Source organism: Mycteria americana, chromosome Z (genome assembly GCF_035582795.1).
Source record: "Mycteria americana isolate JAX WOST 10 ecotype Jacksonville Zoo and Gardens chromosome Z, USCA_MyAme_1.0, whole genome shotgun sequence".
Taxonomy (NCBI): domain Eukaryota; kingdom Metazoa; phylum Chordata; class Aves; order Ciconiiformes; family Ciconiidae; genus Mycteria; species Mycteria americana.
In genome coordinates, this window is record NC_134396.1 from 41113678 (window position 1) to 41128234 (window position 14557).

Here is a 14557-nt window from a genome sequence, read left to right on the forward strand (position 1 = left end):
CCTTCACCATGCAGAATAATTCAGGAGTAGTTGGAAAAACTATAGATGAATAATGTAGCCATTTTAAGGAAACCTGTTGCTTTGGTTTTGTATGAGTGGGTAACAATTTTTTTTTTTAAGCTAGTAAAAGAAAATGCTGATAAAACTCAAATTCAACTTGAGAGTTCAGTTTAGTTTGGGGAGGGTTGTTTGGTTTGGGGTTTTTTGCATAACAAATTTTTTTATGGTGTGGCACCATAAAAAAATGGTGCCGTCTACTGTTGAAGGAAAAAATGTTGTTCTTCCACTGTTCTCCAAAAAAAGCTAGAATAATGTTTTTCTTAAGCCATATGAAGAGAATTGTACAGTGTGATAAATTCGTCTTGCTTCGAGGGCCAGGATTGTCATATTCTACTAGGTGACTGGACTACCTGCATATTAGTAGAATTAAGTGTTAAGGCTTGTAATAGAAGAAATAAAATTCACCAAGTTATCAGTGTAGTTCTAATTGAATTGCCAGTGTCCTGGGGAATTAAGGGAAGAGAAAGCAGAGAGGTTTCTTTTCAATCAAATCTTACTCTTAAAACAGAGACATTAGCTCAATCTCCAACTCTACCAATACAGAAAAACATCCTTTTGTAATACTTTTCACAGAAACAAGATCACATTAAATCACACTCTTGCCTTTTCCTGTTTAAGCGTTACACTGGGTTAGTAGGAGACCTTAGCAGAGGAACTTGGTTCCAGCCAGCTTTACAGGTGGACAGATGTTAAATGTAATGTAAATAGAGAGTTTTAAAATACATGATTGCATAAGCTAGGTGTTAAAAACAGGGGGACGTTTCAGCATTGACATTTAAATCTAGAGAAGCTGGCTTTTGTTTTAGAGGACTAGCAAGACCCAGCCTTATGTATGACTGTTTTGTAAGGAGGTGTAACTCGCATGCCTAAGGCTGAATTACAGGAATTTTTCATTTAAAAAAAAAAAATCAACAATTGTTGTGGTTTAGCCCCAGTCAGCAATTAAGTACCACACAGCTGCTCACTAACCCTCCCCCCCCCCCCCCCCCCCGTGGGATGGGGGAGAGAATCAGCAGAGCAAAGGTAAGAAAAATCATGGGTTGAGATAACAGTTTCATAATTGGAACAAAATAATAATAATAATAGTAAGTTGTAATGAGACAGAAAACAGCAAGAGAGCAAGAAAGGAACAAAACCCAGGGAAAAAAACCAAGTGATACAACCACACTCACCACCCACTGACCGATGCCCAGCCAGTCCCCAAGCAGTGATCACTGTCCCCCGGCCAACTCCCCCCAGTGTCTATACTGAGCATGGCATCATATGGTATGGAAGAGCCCTTTGGCCAGTTTGGGTCAACTCTCTTGGCTGTGCCCCCTCCCAGCTTCTTGTGCGCCCGGCAGAGCATGGGAAGCTGAAAAGTCCTTGACCAGTGTAAACATCACTTAGCAACAACTAAAACATCAGCCTGTTATCAATATTATTCTCATACTAAAATCCAAAACACAGCACTATACCAGCTATTAGGAAGAAAATTAACTCTATCCCAGCCAAAACCAGGACAACAATGCAATGCATTGCTAGTGGAACTAGCTACCATGAGAAATACTTGTCCTTCTGAAGGCCTTCTAGAAACAGCTGTATTTGTAGACAAGCTCGAGATGGATTTTGCAATACTTAGACCCTATTAAAAACAGCATGAGAGGGAGATGCTGAGTTGCTGAAAAATTGGGCCAAGTGTTCAGCACATTGTTCACAGCTGGAATATTTGGCCTTTAAATGGATATTGACAATGCCTGAAACATTTCTAATACCAGTAGTTTCTGTTGTCACAGGTTGCATGCCATGTAGAGTAGATAGTCATGTCTTAATCATGATAAAATATACTATTGAAATAAGAAAAGTATAAATGAGAACTGTTCCTGCCCTGAAAACTTCTTTAACTGCAGAAAACAGGAAAGAAACTCCTGTGTAGTTATTAGTCATATACTTGCATATCTATACTGTTTCAACAAAGCAATGAATATTAAGCAGGTCAGAAAGAACACTATTATGTGATTGTCTCCTGTAAAAGGGAAACTCTGTCCCCTGTGTACATGGAACAGGAATGGATTTCCTGTAGATCTACAACTGATAGCCTTAATTATTTTGCTGACTTTGACAATAAAATAGGAAAACTTTTGCTCCTTCTCTTGAAATATATGTTATCTTGCTCATTCTGTATACCTTGAGACTGTCCCTTAGCTAATGTATGCAAAGTGCTTATCTGTCCTATGTGATAATTGTATTTTGTGTTCAGCTATAGTAGGTAAAGTTCTTTCTGCGTTTAGAGCTGTTCCACCTTTTAAACCAGTAAGGTGAAGACGTCACTTGAATTAACCAGTATAGTTCTTTCTCTTGCTGCACACAGTTGTGTATGCATGGATATATGTGCTTGAAATTAATTCTGACCAGTGTTTGTTTTCACTAGCTGTCTTCCTAAGTGTTTGCTGCTGAACAGTGAGGAAAAGCAACTAGTTTCAGTTGCATATTCAGTCACCAAGGGAGAAAGGCTGGTGATGTTAGCACTAGTAAAGTGTTTGGCAGTACTTTTCCTCTTAACAGTACTGACTAATTTTGGCCGATTTGCAGAATTTGGTAAAATGACTTACTTTAAACTGGAAGGAAATTTTAAAAATGCTTCCAAATCGGGTGCCTTCTCTTTTGTTCTTAAAGTTGTGGCTAGTAATATAAGATCAAGTGTGTAAGCTGATGAGTTTTATGTATTGTAATGGAAAATATTGCTTTCATTTAAAGTACAAAGGCAATAGTTTGGATAGCTTAACTAATACTTGAAATAATATTGTTAAAACATTTTCTTTTTTGAACTTAAAAAAAAAAAAAAAAAGAAATTGCAATCTACTTGCATATGCGTGCCCTGCATTTTGCTGTTGGCTGGCTAAAACTGTTGCATACTTAACTGAAAATGATTTATGACTTGTCAGATATCAGTTAAAGTTTTCTGACAAACGTGGTTCATTAGTGAAGATTCAGTACTTCACTGTAATGAGTGTGTGTGAATTAAGAGCTGCCAGTATGTTAGAAAGCATATTTATCTTTAGATTTTCATTAAGGTAGTAGCTGAGTCACTGAATTTCTGCTATAGGCTTTTTATTAATTTGCATGGGTTTATGAATTTAATTGTAAATGAGAGATCATTGGGTGGAAGGGGACCACTGGTTCCACTGGACTTTGTGGAGAAACATCCATCCTCTAACAAAATGATGGAAAGAACAGTGTGTAGGAGCTGCTCAAAATACATTGGTGTAAGATAAGGGATTAAAAATGTCTTCCTCTTACTGCATTTTGGACTGGTGGGGTGATAGCGTGGTTGGGAAATGCTTCCAAAGAAGGCATATAAGAATTTTGTGGTACTAGGGGACTGTGGTGCTGTGAGTCTGTCCGTGGTTCTGTTTATGCTGGAAGCTAGTTCATGTTCAAAGTTGGGAGGGCTTGTTTGCAATTGCTTTTGACTGCCTGAGATTAGACATTAAGACTTGCATCTCTTATTCTGGATGTATGCTTTAAGCTCTTTGGAGTTAATTTCTAATAAAACTTCAGTCAAAATTGCTTAATTGTCTTCATGATGATATAACTAGGAAAAACAGTTTTATTTTTTCTGCAGAAAGAAGCTGTAGCCTTCTTGATCTGATGCTTTAACCTGTAGATCAGAGAGGTGAAACTGAAGAGCATAAAGAGTATATATATCTTTGATAAGGACATAGTGTGTTTTTACTAAAAAAACCCGAGTGAACTGCTAATGAAAAACTTCAACTCTGAACAAATAAGCACTGAGCAATTCTTGTTCATGCATACTTAGCAGAGACCCACTGGTGTTTGGCAGCAGAGCTCCCTAAGTCCCTGTGTATGTTTTCTTTCTATCCAGCATTGTGTGGGCTGGATAGGACTGCAAGCATAATTCAGTAGTGTATCACTTGTGCTGCTGAAGATGACCAGTGAGACTTTTTCTGTTTGTATTCTGTGTTCTGCTTTATGCTTTTTTTAATGGTTTTGTTATTGACTGAAATGCAGAGTTTTTCAGAGGTGGAAGCTAAAAGTTACTTGTGACAAGTAGCCCTCAGTGAGAAACCAGAAACCACAGAGAAGCATGTACTGCAGCTAGTTTTGCAAACAGGCTAGGACAGAAAAAAAAAATGCTTCAGTGATCCCAAGAGAGTATTGGTATGAGGAACTATGTAAAAAGAGGTTGGGCAGCTGATTGAACTGGTCATTGTCAAATGACTGGAGGAATTTTTGTGTAAAGCAATGGCAAAATGACTTACAAGGAAGACTGGAGGCTGAAGTCAGGGAGAAGGATAATGCAGAAGGAGTGTGAGACAGTGCTTGGGAAATAAAGTCTTTAAACAAAGTTTAGAAAGAAGTGAAGGACTTCTTGGTTTGCTTTAATTCAGTATTCTGGAGTGGCAGATAGCTTTAGAAACTATGGTAGAGTGGCAAGTAATTTTGACAGGTAAAAAGACCTAGGCAATCTGGAAGGGTAACTGGTGTAATAAATGTGGGCAGAGCCAGGCAGGCTAGGTGCTGACAGTGGCACAGACTTCTTAACCTGATACCCTCAATAGAAGTGCTTGAATGTACATATGCAGTATTAGTAGTCACTTCTGTTGCACGCTTGTTAAGGCTTACCTCACCTCTAAACCAGTTATTATCTGTGTACTTAAATCTTGTGAAATGTGAGAAGAGCAGAGCTCTAAAGAACATAGAAAGAATTAATTGTGTTTTTGTAAAGAAAGCTGTATGTGATTAGTGAAGCAAATGTAACAGGTACGTGATTTTGCCTTTAATATTTAACTCTTATTAAATAGCAATGCATTGTGGCAAGTTTCAAGGATCCTACTAGGGAAAAAAGTTCATAATGATTTACATGCTTTAGAGAAAAATTTCCCAGAGTTCTGTAGAATAAAAATCTTCTTTAAAATTAGTTTAGAAGCCTTTTTTTAACTTACCAAGCAGTGTCTGTATGCAAAAAAGTTGAATTTAACTTTTGATATTTCCAGGGTTTCATTTCTGAATTACACTTTTCTTAACTGTAATTTTTAGATAAGGTTCAGATATTTTAGATTGTTTTCAGGTTGTACTGTATTTTACGCTGCTTCTTTGCTTTGTGTCTAGTTTGCCTGTTCTTTGAGCAGATTTTTTTAATTGCTCTGAAATATGAAATCTAATTAAAATCTAAACATTAGTTAATTGTTATCTTGAAGTTTCAACAGCTTGGGCTACAACAGTTCATATTGCAGTTCAGTAATTTGCTGGTGGGCTCTGTTTTACAGTGTTCTTAGTAGCACAGAATTTGCTGAAATTGGATCAAGAGAAAATTCTCATAATTTTAACACATGTTCTGAAGCAAGCTTTTATATCGGATTTCATTTATCAAAAAAGTATGTATTGCGGTTCTTGTTCCCAATTTCTCTTTCATTTAACCGCTCTTACTCTCTTAAAAGAATCTGAAGTCATTTTTTGATGATTTTGAATGTCTGAAGTGATTCTGATATGACCCAAGTGATGAAGTTTAGTTATAAATCTTTTACTTAATAATATCAGTGTCAAACTGGCAGAGTTTGCCAGAACTGGCAGAGACCTCCAGTTCAATTTCATAACTTCTGGGTGGCAGTCTGTGTAGGGTAGCTACTAATTCTGTGTAGCACTTAACTTTCTTCTTAAGGTCTAGTCATGGTGCTCTCTAAAAATAGCCCTCTGACCATTTTGAAGTCAGCAAGAAAATAGATGTGGCTCACTTAACTTGTTAACGGTTAAGGCACTTTTAAACCTCTGATAATTCTATCCTTTATCCTTATCCTATGATCTTAACTTCATGCTAGAACAGAATTCTCCTTATGGGAAGGCTTTTTATGCATTCATCTCATAGCTCTGTAGACTTCTAGAGTAGAAGTGGTTTCATTACCACAACTGCACATTAGAGCTTCCCATACAGTGATTTCTTGAACTACCTGGACAGATATTGGAGCGTTAATAATGGAACTTCTTACAGGTTATGTTGAGATTCCTGCCTAACTCTTATACGTAGGAAACTGTAGAAGGTACTTCCAGATCTCTGATGGATCAGGCTTCAACTTCTGGTTTTGTTTGCTAAGAATCTTTGGCCAATTTGTTCTAAGGGCTTTTTTCCTGCCCCACTGAAGAGTAAATAAAAAAACTAGACTGGCACAACCTGGGGCTTCGTAACCCTGAAGGTAAATACCAGTTCTCTTATGATGTGTTCGTACATACTTAAGTCGTGTGTTCGAATGTGCTGAAAATACTATCATCCACATGAAAGATTCTGCAAAGGAAGAAAGCCACATACTCTCTAAGGCATACCTGAATGGCAGATGAAAACAATAGTATTGTGCAAACAGATAAAGCTTATATGAGGATTGGTGGGATGGAACTGAGAGAGAAAGAGGGAAAGAAATAATATGAAGGGCATGCAGGCTGCACTACAGTACTCGCTGCACTGCAGTATATGTGCTTAATTTTTGGTTGCTATTGTGGTCAAAAGTTACTGCTAATCATCTGTATTAACTTTAATCTAGACTAGAAAAAAAGAAGGTAAGTTGAAATATATCTAAGGTACTTCTGTGCTTTCACTGTACAGATGCTTAGATAGCTGTTTGTCAGATAGCTATTAGGCTCTGCAGGCTAACAGCTGACCTGCTAGTTGAGTCATCTTGGGCAGTTTATCTTGGACAGTTTACTATTTACTCTCTGCTTCCACTTGTGGCCCACTGAGTAAAATCTTATATGTGTAAATGCAGTGCATTTCATGGGGAATCCCTTTGAACTGTGTTTATGGTATGCCACTTGTGGAGACTGCCGCTTTTTGAGGCCAGAATCCCACATTCATGTTGGATATGGAGTTTATAGTATATACTGAGGGCTAGCATAAAATATCAAGCCAGTCAAATGAGAATGAGATGACATCACCATAATTCATAGTTGACCAGAAATTGTGAAATAATGCTTTGATTGCCGTAGGATTTAGCTGCACTTTTAAAGTGCCACCTTGGTATATTTCTGAAAAGTAGGAGTTTGGTTCTAGATACCTAAACTTTCAAAAAAGTAGTTCTGGCTATCTGGAGAGACTTTGCCTATTTCAGAGCTTAATTTCTAGACAGCTCAATTTCACTGATGTGGCTCTAGTCAGATCCATTGACTGTTTTCTTAGGCTGGAAAACATTTGGGAAATCTCACATTTTATGGTTGTTTTTCAGCTATGGATTTTATTTATTTTAAGAATGCAATGCATACTTCTGTGAATGTTCAAGACAAACACCCTATCCTTCATTGTAGGGTGCTTAGAATTAACTTCCTGAACTTGATCTCTCTCCCAGTAATACAGGGCTTTTCAAGGAGCAGATGCCAGCAAAATATGCCCAAACAGGATATAGTGTGTTCATCCTGTAATTTTGAGCAGTTGTCGAGGATGGTAGTGTCAAATGTGATTACTCTGGGTTTTGGGGTTTTTTCGTTTGGTATCTTTCTGTAGAAACTGAAAAATCCTACTTTTTTTTGTGTTCCAGGCTATTGATGGATGGGTGCTGTAATGCAGACAAGAACACACTTAACTTCTCTACCTTGCATCTCCTACAGTAACTATTTATGTAAGCATAAGGGTAATGCAGACAAGGCTAAAAATTATTTTATAAGCTTTTGGAGGAAATAACATCTTTTTAGCATTTAACCTGTAACAAGTTTTCTTAATCAGAAATAGGTGCATTCTGACATAGGGGCTGAGAATCCTGTGCTCTCCTGCTTTCTTTGCTAGTGCTTTTACTACAATTTGGAACTGTAGTGTGGGAGTTCTGAAAATTAGTCCTGCAGGATAATACTCTGATGCTGAGAGGGTGGACATTAAGTCCCTGACATTAAAATAGATAAGCAAGTTTGTTTAAAGTACTGTTTTATAATACTAACTTGAAGTTCTTACTGCTGCCTTTACAAAGTGGCTGAATTACACACTGTCAGAGTTTTTCAAATTACATCTGTTGCAAAAATAACAGTTCTTAAATGCTAAATTGGATTAACTGAGACGAGACTGCTTTAATGATGTATTTAATGAGGAAAATGCAGTGGAAATAAAGAACAAACTACTGTTGTCTGAGTAACAACTAGATTTTGCTAATTCAAGAGGAAAAAAAACAAGCATGGATAGGAAACATTGGAAATCCTACTTTCAGGATTTCTCTGTGGCCGTTCTTTCCTTTTTTGTGTGTGTAAGATTTTTAAATGCAGTCTTCAAGAGTTACCATTTGCATGTGTTCTTGTAAAACTATACTAATACTTCAAGTTAATGAAGTTAATGAAAAAAAAAAAGTAAAATAAAAATAAATCCACATTTCACCTGAAATACTGTTTCTAACTTTAGCAGAGCTATGGTAAGGACATGGGCTGAAAGAGGGTTTAGACAAAACTTGTTCAAACTGTTGCCTGAGAGAGAAGACTTCTGAAAGATTAGTATCTTTTGTAAAGCTACCTATCTAATTCTGAACCATTAGGATAATTCTTCAAAATAATATTACTGTTGATAGTTGTTCTTCGATAATAGCATTTTCAATGTTTTTAGGATTCCTAAATTATGTCAACTTCCCTGGTTTTATGCTATAATATGAAGTTCTTGTCTTCAGAACTTCTCAGCAAACCCTTTTTTGCACTATATTATGGTAAATAGTCTGTCCATTTGTTTATGCTAAAATGTTTTAATAAATAATTATTTATAATTAGGAATTGCAGTGTGCTGTCTCTTGCATTCTGTATTGTTAACACAAAGTTAACATTCTGTATTGTTAACACAAAGTTAACAAAATACAGGAGTTTGCTGAAAGGTTAAAAACATTTTTATTCCATTCCAGAATCACTGTAAAGTATCATAGTCTGATCCCTAGAATTCATCAAGTGTACGCATGTGCTGCTTCCTCTGTAGCAGAAACTGTACAGTATTTGCAGTCCCATTCTCAACAAAAGTTATTTGAATAGACACCCTATCAACAAGAGATAGTTTGCACAAATTTCAGATTCTTTCAGTCTTCTGCTGAATAATCTGCAGTGCATCGCTATAGCATTGTAGCATGAAAGTAACTTAGTTTTATTTGTTTTTATATCTGTCATAGCATCACAGACCGGTTTGTGTGGGAAGGGACCTTCAAAGATCATCTAGTCCAACCCCCCTGCCACGGGCATCTTCAACTAGATCGGGTTGCTTGAAGCCCCATTCAACCAAATATTATATGCATGTGTGTGTGTGTATATATATGTACACACAGTTGCATATATACAAGCCAGTGCTGCTTTTTCGGTACAATTGTAGGCAAATAACACATCTTGGGTAGAGGAAAAGCTGCAGATATTATCATAGGGGAGGGATAGTAGTACTTGATTGGGGTCTTTGACCTCATAAATCCATAGTTGAATTATATTGTTCTTCATGGTTGTCAGCTGTAAATCACTTCTGTGTTCAGAGTTTACATACTGTAATCTTTCTTCTCAGACATCAGATGTACTACCCACACAAAATTCTAGTGATAGGATAAAAAGTTATTTATAATCAGTATGCTGGATGAGCCCGTAGGACACTTCAAAATAAATTTGGCATTTGAGTGGCTGAATTCTTATACCATAGGAAAGTGTTTGGGGTTTTTTATTAGGGAGGAAAAAATAAGTAACACAAACTAAAGCGGGGCATATATTTTTATTCCCCCCGTTATTTAGGAGGTATTTTAACATTAAGATTGCTTTGGAGAGGGGGGTGCAGAAGGCTGTCACAGGATGGTCCTTTCTGTTCATATGGTAAGAATTAGGGAGTCTAAATAACACACGTGCTTCATCCAATTGTTAGTGCTGAAATTGTTAGTGCTGAAACCGTGGTACTGCTTCAACTGAACAGGTACCAGCAGTTCTGAGCTGAGTTATGGAAATCAGAATACTGCTTACCAAGGAATCTCTTCAGCTGATGCATTTCATTTCAGAATGACTTCTTCCACTGAACAGTCTTGTGATATGCTGGTTCTCCCCTGAACAACTACCAGTGCAAACTTACGGGGGAGTGGGGGGGAGTTGCATGCAAGAGGAATGTTTTGGATATCAAAGTGAAAATGTTGGAGTCCACCAGGTGGTGCCAGAAGGCCTGCTGACTGGTAGCTCTGAAAGCAGGGACAGACCTGAGAAGGTGCAAGCTGCTAGTTAACATCAAAGGGTCTATAATCTGAATTTGCAGTTCTGTATCGAAGATACAAGCAACTTTTGCTATTACCCTCCCTCTCCTTCCAAACTTTTACCCCAAAAGCAATGCCTTAGCAAATGTTCTGATACTATTTCCTTCTGTGTTCATGATGGTGAAATTTAAATATGCTGTTTAGGAGTGAAGCACTTAACTTTGTGGGTTTGGTGCCATTAGCATTAATTATCACAACTATGTTTTTGTGCTACTAACATCCCTCCTCCGTGGATAGTAGGATCATGAAGCTTTCACTAGAATGCAGTAAACAACATTGTGCTGTGTGTTGCAGTGAAATGCATGTAATTTGGTGGAAAAACAAGAATGAAAGTTAAGCTAGAGAATTATTTTAGGTTGTTGTGCTTATTTTCATGGAGTTAAAACCTCATATAAAAACATTTTAATGTTTTTAAACTAAGTTTATAGAGGGGGTTAAGCTGGTTCACAGTGAAAGCTGCAGTCTGTGTGCATGCTGGTTTTTCCTTCTTTTGCCTTTATACTGCAAAAATATTTTTTTTTAACACAGCTTTATTTTTTCTGTCTTAATATTGTGTCTTCCACCCTACTCTGATAGCATGATTATACTATTGTTACTAAAACTGGTATGAGTGACAATTTGTAGGGCTTGCGTTTTTAGTCTTGACACTTAACCTTCTGTGAAAGACTCCACAGTAATTAGAACACTATTGGACAAAGTAGTAATCTGATTTCCACTTTGTTTTTTTTAAGTGTGCTGTGATCTAGGAGGGCTTGTAAAAACAAACAAGCAAAACACCTGGGCTGGTGAGTAGTTGCAGCTGATGACAAGTCAAAGGAATGCCTGTCTTGAAGTGAAACCTGCAGCTGTGCTGCTGGTGACCTGTGCTGTCTGGTGTTGGGGAAATGGGTGCCTAACTGGTAGGCAGTGGCACTTCTCTTCTGAAAGTTACTGGCAATCTGTAAAGACTAGTATAACTTGTTTTGGATGTGTCAGTTTGGATCCAAAAAAGCTACTTGTGTTGTTTTTGCTCTATCTGCTGCTATCAACAGAATTACCCTAAAAAGCCAGTTGTTTCATAAGTCGTCTTACATGCATCCAAATAAGGAGTTTCTACTCTTCCTTAACAGTATAGCTTATTGCTACCGAGTGTGTCAGAAGCATGTTAAAAACTTCTTTTCTACTTTTATGTGGAACATGACACTTTTCAAGACTTGTAATAAAATTTTGTAAATAAAAGGGCTTGCATTTTATGAGTTAATTTTTTTCTTGATTATTTTCCCTATTAACAGTTTAAGGTATTTGCATGATGGCATTAAGCATGTTGTTTTGTCATTCATCATATTTAAGAATCCTAAGTTTTATGGGTTTTGTTTTTATTTTTAATCATGTAAGTGAGACTTAATTACATACACTTTAAAAGTCAAGATGTTCTCAAAGTATGTCAGTTTATTTTCAGAAAATCAGGTTTTATCCTTCCTTATTAGTATCTTCAGAATTGTCAGTGTGAAACGGAAATGTAAATTGAATTCGGAAAGCTAGTTTTAGCAAAACACAAGTTTCATTTGCTTTTAGCTAAAATCTTCAGTGAGGTTTTGAATTAGTGACAGTTACTGGCTTAGTTTCTAGAAAATCAGTTTGAACTGCTGAATTAGGTTTTGACTTCATTAGCCTTGTGTCCTTAGGTTCAGAGAGTTCAGTGAAACACTTCATTAAGTGCTAGAAATGAATTGTGACTTTAAAAGTATTAGGAAGTAATTTTCCTTTTTAGAGGTATGACTTCAGATTTGTGCTGTACTAATGATTGGGGACATACCATAAAAAAAGTTAACTGGTAGAAAACCATGACTTTTGTGGTGTTTAGTTATGTTTATAAACATAGCTACTTAACAACCAGTGAAATTAAAGTATCTATATAGTACTTCATATTTTTGCCCTGAATTGGAAATCTTGGGAGTGAGGGGAAGTATATAATACATACAGATGTTACGACATATTTACAGCTTCTCAAAAAACAGGTCAACAGCTTACTGCAAAAGGGTATGTTAGTTTCTAAATCTGAAGGATTTTCACAGTTTGTGGTTTTGTGGCAGGAGGGTGGTTTGGTTTATGGTTTTTTAAGTAGAAAAATATAATACTGGATTACAGTTGATTCTCAACTAATGGTTCTCCTGGAGGAAAAAAACTGGATCTCTCTTGTATGCTTATGCAATGCCTGTGAGACTGAATATGGTAGTATATCACAGCAGTGCTCTGAATTCTGAGTTTGTTTTCATAATCAGCAATGCTTCTGTGCTAACGTATTTTAATCTATAGTAAAATATTTTTGATTTCAATAGGAAAAACCAACCCTTGTGCTGTATTCTAGTAAACTTAAGCAAGCTAATTGCTTTCTAATTGCATCTTCAAGTGCTTTTTAAAAGTTGACTATTGTTGTCCTGATATCATTTCAGCATTGTTGTGTATACACAGGTAGGTTTCAGGAAGAGATGAAATGTGGAAAAACTAGTAAGTTCCTGTAAATGAATTTTTACCTTTAATTTCACAAATTCTTATGAATTCCTGACTGTGAATGTCTAAGTTAGCTCTTCCAAACATAGTACAGCTCTTTCTAAAACCTGCAAATTACTGAATGTTTGTTTCCCTATTGCTGTTTTTTCCTAGGAGTATTCCTCTGTGTTGCTCTAATGTTCCTAGAAGTTAATGGGTGTAATTCATGGAAGAATTGGCAAGTGTTGTTAGATGTAAATGCATTTTTCTGCATAACAGTTTTACCAGACCTCCAGGCATGTCCTTGTATGTTCCCTTATTCACTAAGGCATGAGCATAAGGTACACTTTTTCCCTCAGCTGGGTCACTAGTTAGGGGCATTTACACTTTTGTACTTATAAACTTTTATTTTACCTGTTTTGTTTTACTATTTATACTTCACCTGTTTTGTTTTTCAGAGTACTGTAATTGAAAGTGCATCTTCTACATTTGAGGAAGGACAAATTCATGATTGAATGGTGGATTAATAAGTAGCTGTCTTATTCCAAGAGTAAGAAGATACCCTGGGAGTTGGGGAAGAACTGGATTTTCACCCTAGTCCAGCAGCTTTGCTGCTCACTTAAACACAGATGAATGAAGACCCCATTTGGAAAATCGCCAGGTCAGCGGTCCAGAGCTGATGCAGGTGAGGTGTTTTTCTGGGTGGGTGGTTTTATTTGGTTTTAGTGGGTAAAAAGTGTTCTTGCTTCATAGATTTTTTTTTTTAACATTAATGGTTTTATGAAGGTGTTATCATTCCTGTCTTAAAAGAACATTTACTTTTGTTATAGAAGCTGATGAATTGAAAATGTGTACATAAACTTAATTTAGCAGTACAGACGTACATAAGTGTTTGATATAGTTCCAATAAAACTTTGACATTACAGACTGTAAGATACATAAAATTCTAAAAAGGAACAAAATCAATTTTGTTGTAGGATTACATTGACATATTAAGGGGAGAATTTGTTTTGTTCCTCTCAGACGTGCTGGAACATAAACAGAAATTTATTCACCATATATTTATAACTTAGAGTAAAATTTCATGGTTTTATAGAAGCTGATCAGCTAGTAATTGTAAAAGAGAATCTACTGAAATACGTTAGTCAAAGTGTTTTAAAGGAATTTTTTGTTCAGAGAAATGCAAAATATGAGTAAGCATTCATCCTCTGACTAGTTAGGCTTATTCGAAGTTTTGCAGCCTGAAAGAGTAATGAATCTCAGTCTTGTGTGCTTTGTACTAAAGATTATCAGCAATGATGCCGAAAAAGCATCAAGTGACCAACAAAGAATTGCTCCGTAGGGTTGATACTTGGTGCTGTATAAATTAAGCTAGACTCTGCTTCAGCTGTGCATTCTACCTGGACTAGTGTGGGTTGGGACTAGAAGTTATCACTTCAAGTTAGGAATTCTGCAGACCAGGATTTTGAGGATGAAAAGGTTACACATGAATGTTGTTCATTCTTCTGTTCAATTATTTGCTTTTTAGTTGAACTTATTTAGTTAATGTAAATTGTTTTGTATATTTAGTAATATTTTTCTGTTACAAAATTACTTGGGGGGGGGGGGTGGGGGGGGGTCCTTCCTATTTTGTGCTACAGCAAAACTCCCTAGCCAGTGACCTGTGTGGAGAAAGACTTTGTCGACACATGATGCAGCATATTTTCTATCAACAACCATTGTGAATTGGTGCTTTTCTAAAAATCTCAAGGAACTGTAATGTAAAATTGGGAAAGTTCAGTTAACTTTTAAAATACCCAAGCAATAGTCCATTTTGGTGC

General features: G+C 36.5%; 1 protein-coding gene across 12 annotated transcripts in view; it reads left to right on the forward strand.

Annotated features, from left to right (window-relative positions):
• The window catches only part of SPIN1 (spindlin 1), a 57693-nt gene that overhangs the window by 16314 nt on the left and 26822 nt on the right, over nucleotides 1-14557 (forward strand). For 4 of the 12 annotated variants that reach the window (XM_075488746.1, XM_075488752.1, XM_075488740.1 and 1 more), the window contains exon 2: nucleotides 13196-13422. In XM_075488746.1, the coding sequence (XP_075344861.1) occupies nucleotides 13371-13422 (52 nt within the window). In that variant the 5' untranslated portion in view covers nucleotides 13196-13370. Of the gene's footprint in view, nucleotides 1-7416; nucleotides 7487-7580; nucleotides 7662-10999; nucleotides 11054-13195; nucleotides 13423-14557 lie in introns of those variants that run through there. The other 8 variants (XM_075488751.1, XM_075488742.1, XM_075488748.1 and 5 more) reach the window with 4 other exon arrangements.